The sequence below is a fragment of the Calonectris borealis genome, chromosome 4, assembly GCF_964195595.1.
Source record: "Calonectris borealis chromosome 4, bCalBor7.hap1.2, whole genome shotgun sequence".
NCBI classification, from domain to species: domain Eukaryota; kingdom Metazoa; phylum Chordata; class Aves; order Procellariiformes; family Procellariidae; genus Calonectris; species Calonectris borealis.
The window spans coordinates 36,444,502-36,462,302 of NC_134315.1; the positions used below are offsets into that span (position 1 = coordinate 36,444,502).

The window sequence follows — 17,801 nt, forward strand, 5'->3', positions numbered from 1 at the left end:
TTGAGGCACAGTAGAAGTTTATTCTCAAAATTTGTAATAATACAGTGTTTCTGTCATTACGAAATCCTGTGTGTAATTTGCACACAATCTAGTTCATGGTATGATTATACAGATTAATGCTTATGGTACACTTTGCTAAAAAATAATTCAGAGCACTCACTACTTAAGAACTACTGTAAATGCTTACAAAGGAGGAGTGAAATTATCAGAGATTTTTGCTTTGTCTTCATAGATGCAGTCATCACCAAAACAGAAAAAAAAAAAATCATGCCAAGTGGAAGAATTGATCACTTGTACCTAGAATCATAGAATCATTAAGGTTGGAAAAGACCTCTAAGATCATCGAGTCCAACCGTCAACCCACCACCACCATGCCCACTAAACCATGTCCCTAAGCGCCTCATCTACATCTCTTTTAAATACTTCCAGGGATGGTGACTCAACCACTTCCCTGGGCAGCCTGTTCCAAGGCCTGACCATTCTTTCAGTAAAGAAATTTCTCCTAATGTCCAATCTAAACCTCCCTTGGCGCAACTTGAGGCCATTTCCTCTCATCCTATCGCTAGTTACTTGGCAGAAGAGACCAACACCCACCTCACTACAACCTCCTTTCAGGTAGTTGTAGAGCGCGATGAGGTCTCCCCTCAGCCTCCTCTTCTCCAGACTAAACAGTCCCAGTTCCCTCAGTTGCTCCTCATAAGACTTGTTCTCCAGACCCTTCACCAGCTTCGTTGCCCTTCTCTGGACACGCTCCAACACTTCCATGTCCTTCTTGTAGTGAGGGGCCCAAAACTGAACACAGGATTCGAGGTGCAGCCTCACCAGTGCCGAGTACAGGGGCACGATCACCTCCTTACTACTGCTGGCCACACTATTTCTGATACAGGCCAGGATGCCACTGATGGAGAGTGGCTTGGCAAGCTCCTCTGCCAGCTCCCTCGGTACCCTCGGGTAGATCCCATCCGGCCCCATAGACTTGTGAACGTCCAGGTGGCGTAGCAGGTCGCTAACTTCTTCCTCTTGGATTATGGGGGGTTTATCCTGCTCGCCGTCCCTGTCTTCCAGCTCAGGGGGCTGAATATCCTGAGGATAACTGCTCTATTAAAGACTGAGGCAAAGAAGGCATTAAGTACCTCAGCCTTATCCTTGTCCTTGGTGGCAACGTTCCCCTCCTTGGCTCTCTTTTTGTCATTAATATATTTGTAAAAACATTTTTTGTTGTCTCTTACGACAGTGGCCAGATTGCGTTCTAGCTGGGCTTTTGCCTTTCTAATTTCCTCTCTGCACAACCTAACGAGATCCCTGCACTCTTCTTGAGTTACCTTTCAGAACCAAAGAAACCTGAAAACTGTACAAAGATTTGAGACTATCAGTTACCTCGCAAATGCTATGGAATACAACCAGATCACTCCATCACAGGCATTACTGTTGTTACTACCATAATTTAAGGTTTTTTGCACTGTTGCAATAGAATAGTTTAATCCGAGTAGATAAGGCACTAAGATTTGATGTTTAAAGACTTGCACTTCAAAGATGAACATGAACATGAACTTCACATGTACTAGAAAAGTAGAGCAATTTAGGGCTATTACAACATTTTCTTTAATGAAACAATCAGTAACGACTTTAGTTTCAACAAATTGCTGGTTTGCCATCAAAATATCTGATTTAAAAACATATCTCAGCCTAAATAGCTTGGAAGTTTTTGGAAAAATAAAATCTTGAATTTCCTTTCATCCTGATCCAGCATTTGGCCTCCTCTTCAGCTTAATCCAGATGCCATTATTTGGACGAAGAATCAGTTCTCCAGTTATACCAAGCTCTTCTAGCTTTTGACATGAGTCCACCCAAAAGCGCCGCAGGATGAGGGCTAAAAGAGCTTTCTCCTCCATTTGTGCAAAGCGCTGACCTAGAGTTACAGGGCAGCAAAAAAAAAAGATGTTATTGTCAGGTTGCATCAACAGTTGCTGCATTTGCATGCTCACAGTGATACCCCCAGGAACACAGGACAGAAAGGACTGTGCATCTGCCTTGAGAACAGAACTGGCTTTAGGCCAAAATCAAAGTCATATGGATACTACTGGAAGCAGCACTTTTCTCTGCATGACAGTTCTGGCCTTCCTGGGACAATCCACAGCATGTCCTCCTTCCCATAGTACACAGAACTCAAACAGCAAAGAGGAAGCAGCCAACACTTCACATGGAACTAATACAAAACACAGCCTTGTCATGTCTCTTGGATGGACGAGACAGGGGGGAATGGATGACAGACCAGAGCAGGAGAAGATGCAGCACAGGGACTGCAAGGAGAGACAAATCCACAGTTCCATATATGCAGAGAGGAGCAAAGGAAATAGAACTGCAACAGAACAACGGACAGACCTTCCTTTAAAGCATCACATACACCGGTGATTTGGTAGTACAGAGGGCAAAGTTCAATTTGCATTTCAGAGAAAGATGGAGGAGGAAAGGGGAGAACAGAGAAATGTGAGGGAAACCAAACCAAGTGTCACAATCCAGGCAGTTCACTCAAACTAAACTGAAAACGGGAACAGGACACAAAACCCAGTGCTCAAAACTTGCTATGCTCCCCTCTGTATAATATGCACAGGTGGATCTCTGTACACATGTACACAGCGATGTATTTCTGCAATGATATTAATGAACCACCTCTCCTGCATATGTTCCTGTACACCCAGGAAATTAGATTCCTCTTTGGAACACGGGAAGACCTCGTCTACTGTTCTTATGGGAAGGGCACCTATTCCCAATGAGACAAATTAAAAACAAACAAACAAAAAAACCAACCCCACCCCCCCAAAAAGAAAGCAAACAAAACCACAAACCCAGAAGAAGTTGTATTTCCTGTTCTTGTAAATGGCATAACAATTGCTGAATGTTCCCCACCTGCACTTAAGACCAGTGCAGGGAATAGTCTTTTCATGTATTCTACAGTATAAACAACAATGCCTCTACTCTGAGCACAGATAAATGCCAAGTGTCTCAGTGGCACCTGAAGAGCTAACAAGTTCTGGGATGACAGTGAAAACAGAGCAACAACAGTGTCAGAAAGAGAGAAAGAATACATCAGTTGCAGACTGCATGTTTGGGACACCCAGCTGAGATCATGAGATAGACAGATGAGATCTTTCCAGAGCAAAACAAGTGCAGGACATTTGCCTTCTCTCGCTCTGTCTTGCTGATGCTGAGGATCAGAAATTTGGAAGTAATCCTGTCCTAACACAGGAGCCCATTAACATGCTGCCAGGCTGCACAGGCAGTGAGGAGGAAACACCAGCATGATAGACATTGGCCCCTGGGAAGAAAGGAAACCCTTGGGAAGATATAAAATGTGGCAGCTCAAGCACCAGGCTCGCAGGGGAGACAGTGCCCAGAATTCCGCGGCGGAGGAAGGACAGGACATGACCAGCAGGTACATCAAGACTTAAATTTCTGATACACTCGCTGCTGCCACAGTTACCACACCAAGAGCAGCACTGTCACATTACAAGGGCTTCCTCTTCAGCTACCTACCAATGCAGTTCCTGGGACCAGCTGAGAAGGGCACGTAAGCGTATGGGTGCCTTCCCTTACAATTTTCAGGGAAGAATCGCTCAGGCCTGAACTCCTCCGGGTCAGGGAAGATCTCAGGGTCTCTATGCAGGGCATAAGTTATGACAAGAACACTTGTGCCTTTTGGTACCTGATAACCCCCTAAAAAGAAAAGGGAAAGGGAGAAGAAAGGTCAAAACAACAGCAAATAAATTACTTTCTCTACACAACAGAAGAGTAAAAAAAATAAAACAACACTGCCTTTTACTTGGGAAACACCTCCACTGAAGAGATGGTGGCAGGATAGGAAGTGGCAAATGCAGGACACCACTTACTAATACAGCAATCCTCTCTCAAGGCACGGGCAAACAGTGGAACTGAAGGGAAGAGCCGAAGGGCTTCTTTCACAACACACTCAAGGTATCGAAGCTTCTTCAAATCATCCGTTGTAACAGGACGCTCAGTGTTGCCTGTCCAAAAACAAATAGAGGGATGAGCAAGACCAAAACTCCCCATTTTTGGTTAAACAAACTCATCCCAGCTCCTTCCAGGAACTCTCATCACACACCAAGACCACATAGGAGAAGGTGCTACACATACATTGAACATGCATGCCTTGCCCCGAAGATGTAAGGTTGGCTGTACTCTTCTACAGACCTTCCAGGACCCGTCCCAATCACCTCTAGCTATTGAAAGCTCCAGAAGGGCCACAAGGCATGTTCCTATCTCCCCTTCTACATCTAGGCTTACAATGTACCACATCCCCACTGACAAATACAACCACCACCACAACCCCAATGAAGGGGGGGGATGGAAACATACCAAATATCTCATCCAGTTCTCTGTGAACCTTCTTCTGGGCTTCAGGATTATGTCCAAGTAAGTACAGGACCCAGTTCATAGCAGCTGCTGTTGTATCATGGCCCTAGAGGTCCAGATTTACAAAGATATTCACTTCAACACATTCCTGTGCACAAGTAGGCTTCATAAATACTTGGGTGTACAGGTAGTATGGAAAGTGAGACTTATTAGTCCCATGACCATGAGAAAAACAAAAATCAAGAGTGAAGAACTCTATCCAACACACTGATTATCAGGATATAAGATGACCCATGATTCTGTCAGGTGCTTGAAAACTGACCAAAAGGGAACTGACTAAGCAAACGTCTGCCTCCTAGAAGCTGCATGAACTATCAGTATCTACACAATGAAACAGATGTATATTCATCTTTTTGGTTACTGTCCAGTCAACAACGTAACATCTGGGGGGCCAACAACTACCACAGGAGAGATACAATGGACACAATCTGTAACCTTTACAAAACTATCCATAAAAGGGTCTAATGAGACACAATACAGTGGGCATAGGAGGGAATACTTCTTGGTTTCCTATGAGAAGGAGATCAGCTACTACAGTTCTCAGCACTGCATAAAAACTTGGAAAGGAAATAAAGGGAAGGGGAACCAAAAAATTAAAAAAAAAAAAAAAAAAAAAAAAGAAAGAAAAACAAAGGGGAGCAGAAAAGGGAAAAGTTGACCAACAAAGGATTTTGGTACTAAAAAGGTGCACTTGTTGTGAAGTTCAGGATGCTGCACCTCTTCAAAATCCAGCTATGGAGTAGTACAGGAACGGTATCGTAGTTTAACCTGGCAGGCAGCCAAATACCACGCAGCCGCTCACTCACTCCCCCCCACCCCACAGTGGGATGGGGAGAGAATCGGAAGGGTGAGAGTGAGAAAAACTCGTGGGTTGAGATAAAGACGGTTTAATAGAACAGAAAAGAGAAAATAATAATAATAGAATATACAAAATGAGTGATGCACAATGCAATTGCTCACCACCCGCGCTGACCGATAACCAAGTAGCAATCGCTACTTCCTGGATCACGCCTACCCTTCATATACTGAGCATGACGTCACATGGTATGGAATATCCGTTGGCCAGCTGGGCTAGCTGTCCTGGCTGTGCTCTCTCCCAGTCTAGAAGAGGATAGTTGTCCTTGACAAGGTACTTACCAACAACTGAAAACATCAGTGTGTTATCAACATTCTTCTCATACTAAATCCAAAACACAGCACTAGGAAGAAATTTATCCCAGACGAAACCAGGACAAACAGTAAGATAGGAAGAGAGTTTCTCTACGTTACAACAGTAGTAATATGACTCTGAACTAAGCTCTTCTGAGATAGAATTCAGGTCCACCTAATGGAGCTGTGTGGAAAACTTGTGAAAGTCTTGTTTAGATCCTTCACTGGACAGGGAACCAGACATGAGAAGACAGTACATCAATGCACAGTTGACGACAGAACCAGCAGATTACAGCCAACGTGGCAAGGGACAAAATGTGAGAAGAGCTGACAAAATGCAAGGCAAAACATTGAAACCATGTAGAGCTGTCTTTAGCATTAATGAGGTTTGCAACAGGAGCTGAGAGCCCATGGCCCACATCAGCCATTAAGCTCTTATTACTCACCTGCTTTCATTAGTAGAGCCTGCTCAAATAGGCAGGGCCTGCCACACGTGTATTGCCCAACATTTTGCCAGGGCACACAAATCTGGATCAAATGTTTCTATTCTTCAGTAATTTCTGTCCTATAGAGATTTCCTCTTAGAGTTCCAGGGTTAAAATAACTTCATACTAAAAGCAACCTCCTGAACTAAGAAAAGGAAGAGTCACTACCCACAAATCTCAGGTTCGGGGCGGGGGGAACACAAAAAAACAACAAAAAAACCCAAACCCCCCCCCCCCCAAAAAAAAAAAAACACCAAACACCTAAACAAACTAATGGGTTCCTTGGCTACCTCAAACATGAAAGTATCCACTTCCTCGCGAATGTCCTTGTAGCTCAATTTATTCCCTTCATCATCTGTCGCACTCAGCAGCATGTCCAGGAAAGCTTTTTCTCTTTTGGAGCCGCTTTCTTCACAGTTGCCATCAGTATCACATTTTGTTTGCTTGGTGTTTTCAAGTTCTGCAGCTTTTTCTGCAATGATCTGAAATTAGAACCATTACATTAGATATGATGCACACAGCACATGCGCACAGCCTACGTCACAAAGGTTTGTCCCAACTTATTAAAACAACATCCGTCTGTAGCAGTCTACATGAGCTAGTCATCATAGCTGTCAGCATTAGCTCATGAACTTTAACGCATTTTTTGTGTTAGTAGGTGAAATATGACCAACCCCTCTTGTTCCAAGCAATAGAATGAACTTGAACAGCCTTTGTGATCAAGAAAATAGATAGCCAAACTATGCAAACAACTTGTTGATCATCAAGAAGTGTAAACACATCCAGAATATCTGGAACAAGCCAATCATGAATGCCAACCATAGCGACAGCAAACCAAAACACATCACACCATTTGAACAGACTGATGACCAAGAAGATATTCTCTACCCTATCCAATAACTAAGGAAAGGATCACATCTCCAACCTCTGGGGAACCAACCTCAGGAGACTGAAGAGAAGCCAGGGCACCCACAACCCTGGATCAGGAGTACACATAGCACGGCTGTAACCACTACGCTAAAGCTTCCCAAATTTTCTTCAGCATGAGAGCAATGGTTGAACTTCCTTTTTTTCGGTCAAAGCACAGCCCCAGTTACAGACAGAGATTCCTTGCTGTCACCACCATTGTCGTAACAGCAAAACAGAACCCTTCAATAAACCAGTATTGCTCTCAACACAACAAAATAATGAAAAATAAAGGCTGTAGAGTATGCAATTCTGTTCAGAGGAAGCACTGAACAGGAAAAAAAATACAGTTGTATACACACAAATTGTTTCCCTCACTGAACATACACATAAGACACATATTGAACACCTTTTGTCTCAGTGCTTTCTGGCAGCACCTACACTAAGTGATATTATTATTTACTGTTCCTTTGTCATCTTCTAAGATTTGTCTTCTTATATTCAGTGCAGCAGTCCAGCATGGGAAGACAGCAAGTGTTACCTTAGGTCTCTTTAAGATCCTCTCTCATGCCTCACTGCTGCAATTCCCAATAAAAGAAAGCAAAACATGAACTACTTAAAACCCATACAGAGTCAATGTGGCTCATTATATGTACTGAAAGTTCAGAGATTATTTCTTTTGTTGTGGGCATTGATACAATGACATCATGGGGTACATACATCTATTTCAAGGAAAGCAGCCTCCTCTGGTAACATCCTAACAGTAGATTTGGGAGGGCAACCATTGGCAAGAATAGCATGGGAAATATTTGGTGAGAGAAAGGGGTGTTACTTGCACAGTCTAACATGGTGAGAGAACACTGCGTTTTATGCCAAGTCAGTGACGTACGCTTAATGGTTTCTGTGTCAAAGTGTCTTACTGCTGACGTGAGGACCTGCATGTGTTTGCTCATCTCAGCAGTTCTGCTCCGAATAGGGGAAAATGAATACAGGCTTCAATTTCTGAGGGCTGGACCAAGTGGCATTACCAAGCAGCCCTATGCTTATTGCTACAAACTTGGCAGTGAGCTGTTGCAGGTGATTCAGATGTGGGGCATCTGGGGCAGAAGAAGAGTTCAATGAATTCCTGTTGTTTGTTTCGGTTATCAAGAACCTGTCAGTCCTGTTACTCCCTTGCAGTGACATACTCCCTTGCTTAAATACAACAGAGCTCCTAACAGGGAAGTCAGCTGTGTTCGTCTTTTCAAGGAATTCTTCAGCATCCCAACAGAGAGAGAGTTCTCCTCTTAATAGATGCATATCAAGGGGGCTGAACCTCACCCCCATTTGGAAGCTCTCTGCTGAGTGCAAGACTTTAGTCCAACAATTAAAATGTACCATTAAAAAAAGAAAAAAATAAAAAAAGAATCTATACTGTATCTGTAAAATTGTGAAGGATCTTGAGGTTCCTCTCATGCTCTCTTCCTTCCTTCAACAGCATATATACAAGATCAGGCCAAAGCCAAGGGCACTTCTGTCGCTGTTGGATTAGATCGCTCATCCTAGGGGCACAACAGTTACATCATGTAACATTTCTTGACAAAAAACAAATTTACAGCACACTTTCAAGAACCAAAAAAAAAGTTCTACCTCCCCCAATGAAGCGGAACTTAACATATCGTGTGGGTTTAAACCCATTCATCTGAAGGGAAGGCTGTTCATATTTGTTCCCTGATTTTAAACCATCTCAAATTTTCTGTCACCTATCCCAGCATCACCATGATTTATATCTTTAAGCATTAATCTCTGAGAAGGAGAGCATATTCTCATTTAGTTGGAATCCTCCTGAAACAGACATATTAAGTCATCCAGTCCAGTCCCACTCCGCATCAGTAAAGCATTGACCATGCTGAAAAGACATGTACATCCTGAAAAGACTCCTCATGCCACGGTTCCAAAATATCTGCCCTGAGACCTCAAACAGCCATCTGAAAGTATTACATTCCTACTTGACTGTCCAGATACCATATATGCCAGACAGCACATGAAAAGTATTTAAAATAAAGAATATAAGACTTCAAGTATGCTCAAACACAACTGGAGTACATTTGGAAGGGCTGATTGACATTGCTACTCAGCTCTTGCACATGCTTTTGGCTGCAGAAAGAGATTTTGCGGAGAATTATTACATTTAGGCCACCTTCGGGCCCACTTGCGGTACAATTTGGGAAAGGCCAAGGAACGATGACAATCAACCCTTCTAATTCCACCCCTTTTTTGTAACACATCTGTTTCAACAAGCCCCATCAAAGGCTAGGGGTGAGATGCCACAAGCAGCTACATCTCATCTAGGCTGACACACCAGTGTGGTAGGAATATAGACCACGCTTTTCCTAATCCACTGGACAATCACATACAGATTGAATGGTGTAAATACTGATGTGAACGGCAGAGCAGCAGTGCCTCAGCTTTAACATGCTGTCTAAACCAGCACCCTCCCAATTCTGCCAATCGTGCCGATATGAAATGTTGCAGCTCCATTTTTTTTTTTTTAACCTCTTGTATCAATGGATTAACTAAATAGCTGCTGACACTTCTTCAAAGCCTCAGCCTCCCGTTGCATATACTCATACCAGAAAATGCATCAAAAGGAGGAGTAGGAGTTTTTCCTGCCTTCCTGGCTTTCTCCCTCCATCTCTGATGCCCCAGCCCTGTCTCCTGGCTCACAGCAGATGAGCTCCTGACACCAGCAGCATCAGCTCCAGCCCAACTACAAAGCAGCCAAGGAAAATGTCCATTTACCTGTAGATAGCACGAACATACTCAGAATCCTTATTCTCCTGAGCACCCACATTCTTGCCCATTGCTGTTTCTAGGAGGAGGAAATCATCAATGGTTCATGAGTGCAAAGTGAAATGCAGAGTCGCTGTACACAATAAGTTACTACTGCTCCTAGCTTCTGACTGTCACCACACCGTCCCTTCAACAGGTGCATACACACATCCTCTTCCAGGTGGTGAGCTCGCTTTACATTTCCATGCCCCGGAACTCTGCTCCTCAACACAACCTCACTTCAGACTGCTACCTCTGCCCTGCCCTGCTCACATGCACACAAGACATCCTAGGAGAAGGGATGGCCTTGGGAGGATGGAAATGCATTCACACAATATGCAGGGATATTCCTCTTCAACTCGCTCCTCACACAACATGGCACAGCTGTACTCCTGAGCCTCTGCGTCATTCACAGCCCCGCCACAATAACTGAAGAGGACTTACCACAGATGATATCAAGGGCACACAGAGTGATGTCCAGAGAGACATCAAATGGTTCCTTGTCAACATGCTTCTCAAGTTTCTCCAACAAAATACCTCCTTGTTCATTCATAACCTCTAGAAAGTCAGTTAAGATTGCAAAGTGGAACGTGGGAGTTATCATCTTCCTCCGCGTCCGCCACTTGTCTCCGGTGCTGCAAAATTAACAGGAAGAAGGAAATGTTAAAAACTCCAAGTTTTCCTCACCATCACAGGAAGTACACAGTAAAAACTGCAGCCTGGAACACCTTCACAGATGTAGAAGACTCTTTAAGCTGTCCATAGCACTCCCCAGGAGCAAAATGGAAATATTTCTTGCTCCAGCTCTCTCCGAAGCACAAGCCACCATTTCTACAGCTGCTCTCAACAAAAGAAGATGCCAACAAGCCTTCAGGCGATACAGCCTCAGTGCACAGGCTCAAAGGGAACGAGCAGAAGCCATCTATAGATCAAACCAGCTATTCAGCATCAAGGCCTCAACTCATCGCATTGTCTCTGTGAATCACCACCTGTGCTTGCCTTCATCCACTGTCTAGGAAATGAGGATTGCAGAGAACTAGGGTCCACAGACATTATGCAAATGACTGCCTCAAGGTCTGGCTACAAAGTACTTTCTTGGAGACAGGCAACCATCTCCCACACATCAGTGAAGGAGCATGGAGCTACAGCGGGTGACACCAGCTTGCTGGGAGTTCTTGTTCACTTTTTCTGAATCACATGCCCCACAGGCACACAACTGGCAGCTCTGCTTACAGGGTAAACCATCACACCACTTCTCCTGTTAACCTGCTTTTGGGGCACTCCTCAGGCCAGCTTATCTGCTTGCTGTCTACCACTACTGCCCTTAATCAGCAGAGACTGGAACATTCTCCTCCATTATGTTTTTGCCATTATGTGTTTGCCTCAAAGTCTTTTGGAGGCAAAACAAACAGTAAGGAAGAAGACTAACAGTGAGGTTACACCACACCCAATGCCCATGGACCTTAAACTCTCTGCACTTTGCTACTGGTTACTGCCTTCTTAAGGGCCATGAACAAAACTCAGGATAAAAGGTATTCCTCATCCTCTCACATAAACTTACGCCTCCCACACAATGTGATCACAGCTGGCTTTTATAACATCATGGTCCCATCACAAAGCACAAGGAGTTCATCTCTGAGGGCTCCAAACAAGCAACAAAACTCCACTGCTAACAGGGGCTTGACCTTCTCCCAAAAACACAGAAGAGGCACAAAGGCGCCAGAGCCACTCTACACTCACCTTGCTCTGACTCTTGAATATCTGCATCATCCAGACCAAACCTTCCTTGATCCTCCCAAGACAGAGGACACCAAACCCTTACATCACTGCTCCTCCCTCCCTCCACTCCTGACTTGCACTCTTACCCAGGCTCACCTCTTATGAGCCTCCACTTCATGAGGGAAATGAAGGACAGGGTGCAGATACTCTCCCATCCTACCCCAAAGCATCACCAACCTCAGGCCCATCCTACTGGTTTGCCAGCTGAGATAAGCAATGTAAGTCGCAGTTCTGCCACAGTCCAACCACTCGACGCACATCACAACATTCAAAACAGCCAGCGTGTAGCACTGCAGACTAAATGACACCACTTGCCATAGGATACAGCTTCCCAAAACTCAGATTCATTTCAAGCCTCTGGACAAAAAAGTAACAATGGCCAAATTTGCCAAGAAACAGATAATGCCAAAAGATTTTTATCGGACATTAGCTGCTAAAGAGCAACCAAGACCATCACAAGGAATAAGACTTCTATAGCTATCATCTGTCCAGAGATACACACAGCATTCCTGCCACAAAGCCCTCTTCCTATCATATACCCTGTGAATTTCAAAAAGAGAGCAATGCACCTGCATTTCACTATACCTTGTCAGAAGTCCAGTGCCCAGCCACGGCTGCAGGAATTTATACAGGTATGATTTTTCTATATGTTTTGAACTGCTCAGAATAACCTGTCAGAAAAATGAAAGGAGAGGAAAAAACATCACTTGTTAGATGGAGAGAGATTTCTTCAGCTGAGATTACTTCACACAACCTCAGTTCCTCCAACCAAAATGCCCCGAGCCTCAGTAAAATGCACAATATTTCAGTACAAGCTGGTACACAGGGGGAACATTGAGTTCACACCCTCAAGTTTTTCAGTAAATATCCCAATCCTGAGAAACAATGAAATACTCAAAAACTACCACTCCCACTCCCCTTATCTTCCTGAAAAAGGAAAATCTGTGTTACAAAGTCACAGGCAGAGCTTAGGGAAACCCAACGGTTTCCGGCCTTAACCAAATTCACAAGAAGTACCATCTCTTCAATAAACACTCCAACAAAGAAACAACTCTATCTTCCCAGTTCAGCGACAATCATTGTCTGTCGCAAAACTAACGACTACATTTCATGGCATCAAGACAGACCCACCGAGTTCTAATGCTGAAGTCAGTCAAACAGACACAAGCATTGCAACCTGCATTTCATAATGTTCTACCCCTATTTCAGTGGTCCCATCTTCCCTGCTATCTGCTTGCCCGTTCTGATCTTGGGAGCAGAAGCTTTCACACATGTGAAAACAGAGCTAAAGGAGATGCTTCTTTGTATAAAACATACTGAGTCGCTGCTTTCATTTGCTGGCCACCTTCAGTATTTATTTTTTTCCAAGACTAGGTTTTTTATATTCTTCCACTTTTAGCCTTTCTTTAGCACAGAGGACAATCTCAAGTAAAATCAGCCCAAGCCCTTTTTTGCAAAAATTACACTGAGAGAATAAAAACTAACAGGGTGGACACTGCTTTGCATGACAGTGAAATAGACAGGAGACAAGGACGCTCACCTCCACACTGTCAGGGTGATACAAAATCACGACAGGCAATGGTCCCATCCAAAGTTTGAACAACGGCCAACTCCTGAACTCTTCAACGTAAGATCGTAGTTGTTTAAAAAAAACTGGAATGAAAAAAGCAGATCAGAATTTTTAAAAAGGGGGGTTTTGCTGAATAAGCAAGACTTCGGTAATGAACTGCTTTTCACCACATGCCCTGTAATTATGTTTTTGTTGTAGTTTTATCTTGCTACTATGACCAAGCAGCATATTTTGCACCTATCTGTTAGCTGTACTGCAGGAACATTTCTTTATGGCTACACTGTTGAAGGCACTCTAGAATAGAGAAACCTCTCCTAGCTGTAGATAAGGCAGTTTGATTTAAGCAGTCTCAAAGCACTGCAGCATGGGCCTTCTGTATTGCAATGCTCTTTGTAACAATTACAGCCAAATCAAACTTCATCAAGGCTATGCTTACATTTTGGCTTATCTGACACTAGCCAAAATGCTCTATCAAGACGCTTCTTTACTTTTTAAGTACAGCATCAAGCCTTTTCCCATCTGAGACCTCATTGACAGGTACTACCTTTGTGGTGCACACACAAGTGATGCTGTGCACAGTAATGGCAGAGCACTGCGCAGGAACCAGTATCACTTGAAATGTCTAGTTTCTGATAGCTGGACTCCTGAAGAAAATCTTTGGAGCCCTTACTTGTTTGTCTGCAAACAAATTACTTCTTACTCCAACATGCTTAAATAGTCTCACTCTCTTGCAGCCCTAACCATTAGTGACGGTTTGCAATTCTAGCAGGGGCTTTTGACAGCTGGCTGCTCCAGGATTGAAGTCCACTCTTGTCCTTTTAGAAACCTTACTGAAGGGTAAGTGACCACTTATGGGGCCACTGTGGATTTAGCAACTCAGATGTCCCCATCTCTAAGGACAAAAAGACTCATAGGATCATTCATGCCACAGACCACTTGAGAGATACCACTATTGGCCAGCTGCCAGTTGGACTTCATACCAGTGAGCTCAGCAATCCAGCCAATTCTCCACCCACATTATTATCCACTCATTCAGTCCACATCTTATCAGTTTAGCTATACAGAAAGCATGGGAGATGGTATCAAAGACCTTGCTGAATCAAATTAAACGCCATCTACTGCTCTTCCCTTGCTCACAGATCCAGCTATCTCGTCACAGAGGGCAATCAGGTTCATTCTGCAATTCTAGAGTAGGTGGCCGCTATCAGGATGTTCAAGGATTAAACATGCCTTTGCCCTTTCAGAAACCAGATTAAACAATAAATTACTCCCTCCAAGGCCTCTGCAGAGTTGAAAATTCAAAGGTCCCCAAATCAAAGGAAAAAAAAAAAGGAAAAAAAAATAGTTTCCAAATAGACACCCAAACACAGCATTCCCTAGTCTTAGGCAAAGTTCTAATGACACCTCATCCAAAAAGCTTAAGAACGACACATCATCCAAAAGGCTTAAGAGTATCAGATTGTTTTGCTCTTTTTTAATATTTTTTCCTAACATCACCATGATTAAAATATCACAATTTTCCAGCATTTGCCTATTGATATCAATAAATAAAATCACCATCAGATGAAAAGTAATTTTTCTTTCTGCTATAGAACCTTATTCTCTTTTCTAAAAACTATCTTTTTTTTTTAATTGTCACATTTTTAATGAAAAACCACAAACTTCACTCATTTTTACATAAGATAAACAAGAACAAAGACGGATGGTCAGGAACTTAACTAAAGCATGGAGGCTATGTGACTCCTGCTAACAAAGGAGATTAGAGACTCCATAGAACATAAGAGTCTCCATCAAACTGCTTTCTGGAGAGAAAAACAATGTTCTTGTTTTGTTTTGTTTTTTAAGCAGATTTAAAAAGAAGAAATAAAAAAAAGAAAAAAAAGATTTGTCTCTCAGTCAGGCTCATATATACATCCTGACTATGATCCTGCTACTGCTTCCCCAAAGTCAACTTCAGGGAAAGCTGCTTGTCCTCGCTTCCACCAAAGAAAGATCTCTCATATCTGCATTTAGATATGGGGTTGGATCCAGAGGAAAGACGTGAGCATGTACCCTTGTGAACAGAGGGATCATGTCTCAGCATGTGTCAGCACTGGACAATGTGCGCGCCCATGCTGTATACTCGTCCTTGGCGTCACCAGACTCCCATGACCCAGTCGCTCTCTCTTCTGGCAGCATACCTGGCAGCACAGCCAGGAACGCTTCTGCACAGAGCAGACCGGCATACACAGGCATCACAAACACACCAAGAAGAGTCTGCTGGTCCACTGACAGCACAGCCAGAGCTACTTTCACACCACAGACTCCTCAAGAAATATGCTCCTGTGCAAAATCGAGTAGCAAACAGAAAGGAAACGTGTAGCACATTAATGCTCTCTCAAGCACCTGGCAAAAAGAAGGTACCATTGATCAATGCGAGAACAGAAAGGTTTGCTTTTGAGGGATGTACTGAAAATACTCAGCAAGTTCTTTTGCATCTAACACATAAATTTAAGGCACAGCTAATTCTGAAAATGACCCAGCAACTCAGCATGCTAACGTCCCTTGCACATGCTCACTTGGGGGGAGATAATTGTTTGAAGAAGTATTTTTCCTTCACAAGCTACAAGCTTTGTTAGGATCATAGCCATGGAGACAGAGCGCTCTGCGTTGTGAAACAGCACTTCCTGTGAGAGCACCCAGCACGCCTCCCTGTGGTATTCATGCTCCACCTCACCAAAAACTGGAAACGTTTATGGTTTGCAGGACAGGGTATGTACCTGCTACTTTCTGTTACATCAGCATCAGCAGCTGGAAGCCACTGTCAGAGTGAACCTCCAGCTAATCTTTGACTGATAATAACGCCATATTTATGCAGTTGTTTTCCTTTCCCCTCCACTTCCCACTTCTCACACAGTTCCCCTCTGCAGGTTGCCCGCAGCCCCAGAGAGACCTAAAAGTGATGGCACACCCTACAGCCCCCCCCCGCCAGCCACAGCTCGACCACCCAAGCACCTCACCAGCGGTGGCTCCTCCAGCAAAGCCCCGCGCAATGCAGAGACCTCACAGCTGGACTACGGCGTGAGCTGCCCTTACCTTCTCCCTCCCGCTCCAAGAGTAGAGCATTTCCCAGCACAGGATAGCACGGGCTGATACCTGGGATCGGCTTCATCACCCACCATCGCCTCCAGTAATCCATCAGGGAGGGCAGGGAGCACACGGCCACAACCGTCAAGAGCAGAGCGGTGATCCCAGCCCCCAAGTGCAGCAGTTGGGGTCCCCCTGCGGCTCCCTGCACGACCTCCATCGCCACCTCCCAGCCTCCTGCTCTGAGCCTTGATCCCTACTGGGGAACTGACACTGCCTGTACCTGGCTCTGCCCGTACTGCAGCGAGCGGAGTGTGCCAGGAACCAGGCACAAAAGCAGGAGGCGGAGCTGTCACGCGGGCCCCAAAGTGCAGCTTCCTGCCAGGAAAATAAACAAAGATATAAAAAACACACACACGGAGAGGCTGTCCGCAAGCACTTCGTAACGGCAGAGCAGCCACAGGGAACGGGGCCATTTCCTTGCCCTCGCTTGGCTCCTGTCGGAGTGACCAGGGGTCGGAGTGGGAGGTGATCCCGGAGTAATGATGAGTCCCAATATGGCTATGGTCATTCTCGTTTATTTCAAAATACTGCGCTACTTTTATAAGCCAGCCACACTAACACGCGCACCTACGAATCCTCTATTGGTTTACAGTCAGCAAGCACACGAATCTTAATATACACAGATTGGTCAAAAGCAGGTGTCCACGCGAACGCTTTCCCTGCCTGCATTCCGTTACCTAAGCTGCTGATAGTTACATTCCTCAGCCTGCTTCCCTATTCTGCTATCGCTTCAGAGACTCTAAAACTACAATTGCTCTTTAGCAACCCTTTGCCTTATACTGTTGTTAACAAATCCTCAGTGCTTGGAATGTTCATAGGATGTCCGTTATTTAATAAAAATCCTTCCACAAATTCCCCTTTTTGTTTTTGAACAATCCAAGCCTGATTTATTACTTTCGATACAGCCTTTTTTATACAACTAAAAGCAATACAAAAGCATACACACAATATTAAGATGATAATCAATATACGCAAGCCTTCTTTTGTCAAAGCTATCAGCCATTGCGGCAACCCTCTAAAAATATTCATGAGCCATTCATCTAAAATGCCATGATTTTGTTGTATCATGCTTGCATGGTTTTTTAACCATTGTAATTGTTTATGTATAGACTCACCATGATCGGATAGGTTCATGCAACACATAAACTCTTCTACCCGGAAACGAGGCACACCCACCGAACAGGTTCTGAAAGGCTCTGCTGCCGTAGCAAGAGACAAACAAAACACAGATTGACCTGTTTTGTTTGCCCAGGTAACCCACATATTTTTCCTAGGCTCTATGTGATGTATGGACACGGTCACGGGGACTACCATCACTACTACCAATGTTCCAATCACCAGGTTTCGTAATTGTTTTGCTTTACTTTCCAAGCGAACTGCTTTTGACATTTTTCTTTTGTTGCAATGCATTGGTTACAGGGTACTTTCCAGATCTCTGGCACCAGGTTATGTCGTTTACACTCAACACCTAAAATAATAGGCAAGCAAGCTCTTTCAGCAGTTAATCTAGTCCACTGGTTACAGCTGATCTGATATGAAAG

The 17,801-nt window shown here is 44.0% G+C and overlaps 1 protein-coding gene across 1 annotated transcript; it reads right to left on the bottom strand.

Moving 5' to 3' along the window:
- CYP4V2 (cytochrome P450 family 4 subfamily V member 2) lies at positions 1-16,502 on the bottom strand. Its single transcript, XM_075149215.1, has 11 exons — positions 16,207-16,502; positions 13,102-13,214; positions 12,147-12,232; positions 10,227-10,417; positions 9,753-9,822; positions 8,386-8,512; positions 6,356-6,547; positions 4,375-4,477; positions 3,888-4,022; positions 3,535-3,714; positions 1-1,909 (listed from the first exon to the last, which is right to left on the bottom strand). Exons 1-11 carry the CDS (start codon positions 16,415-16,417, stop codon positions 1,734-1,736), a joined length of 1,584 nt encoding a protein of 527 aa, XP_075005316.1. The 5' UTR covers positions 16,418-16,502; the 3' UTR covers positions 1-1,733.
- Positions 16,503-17,801: the final 1,299 nt, after the last annotated feature.

What these genes read in the sequence shown, in the direction of transcription:
- CYP4V2 (XM_075149215.1), bottom strand. Translation starts at nt 16,417, where the DNA reads ATGGAGGTCGTGCAGGGAGCCGCAGGGGGACCCCAACTGCTGCACTTG. An exon ending in CTTGGAGCGGGAGGGAGAAG is followed by an intron (nt 13,215 to 16,206) that starts GTAAGGGCAGCT and finishes TTTTCATTCCAG; the next exon opens with TTTTTTTTAAACAACTACGA. An exon ending in AGAACTGGATGAGATATTTG is followed by an intron (nt 4,023 to 4,374) that starts GTATGTTTCCAT and finishes GTTTTTGGACAG; the next exon opens with GCAACACTGAGCGTCCTGTT.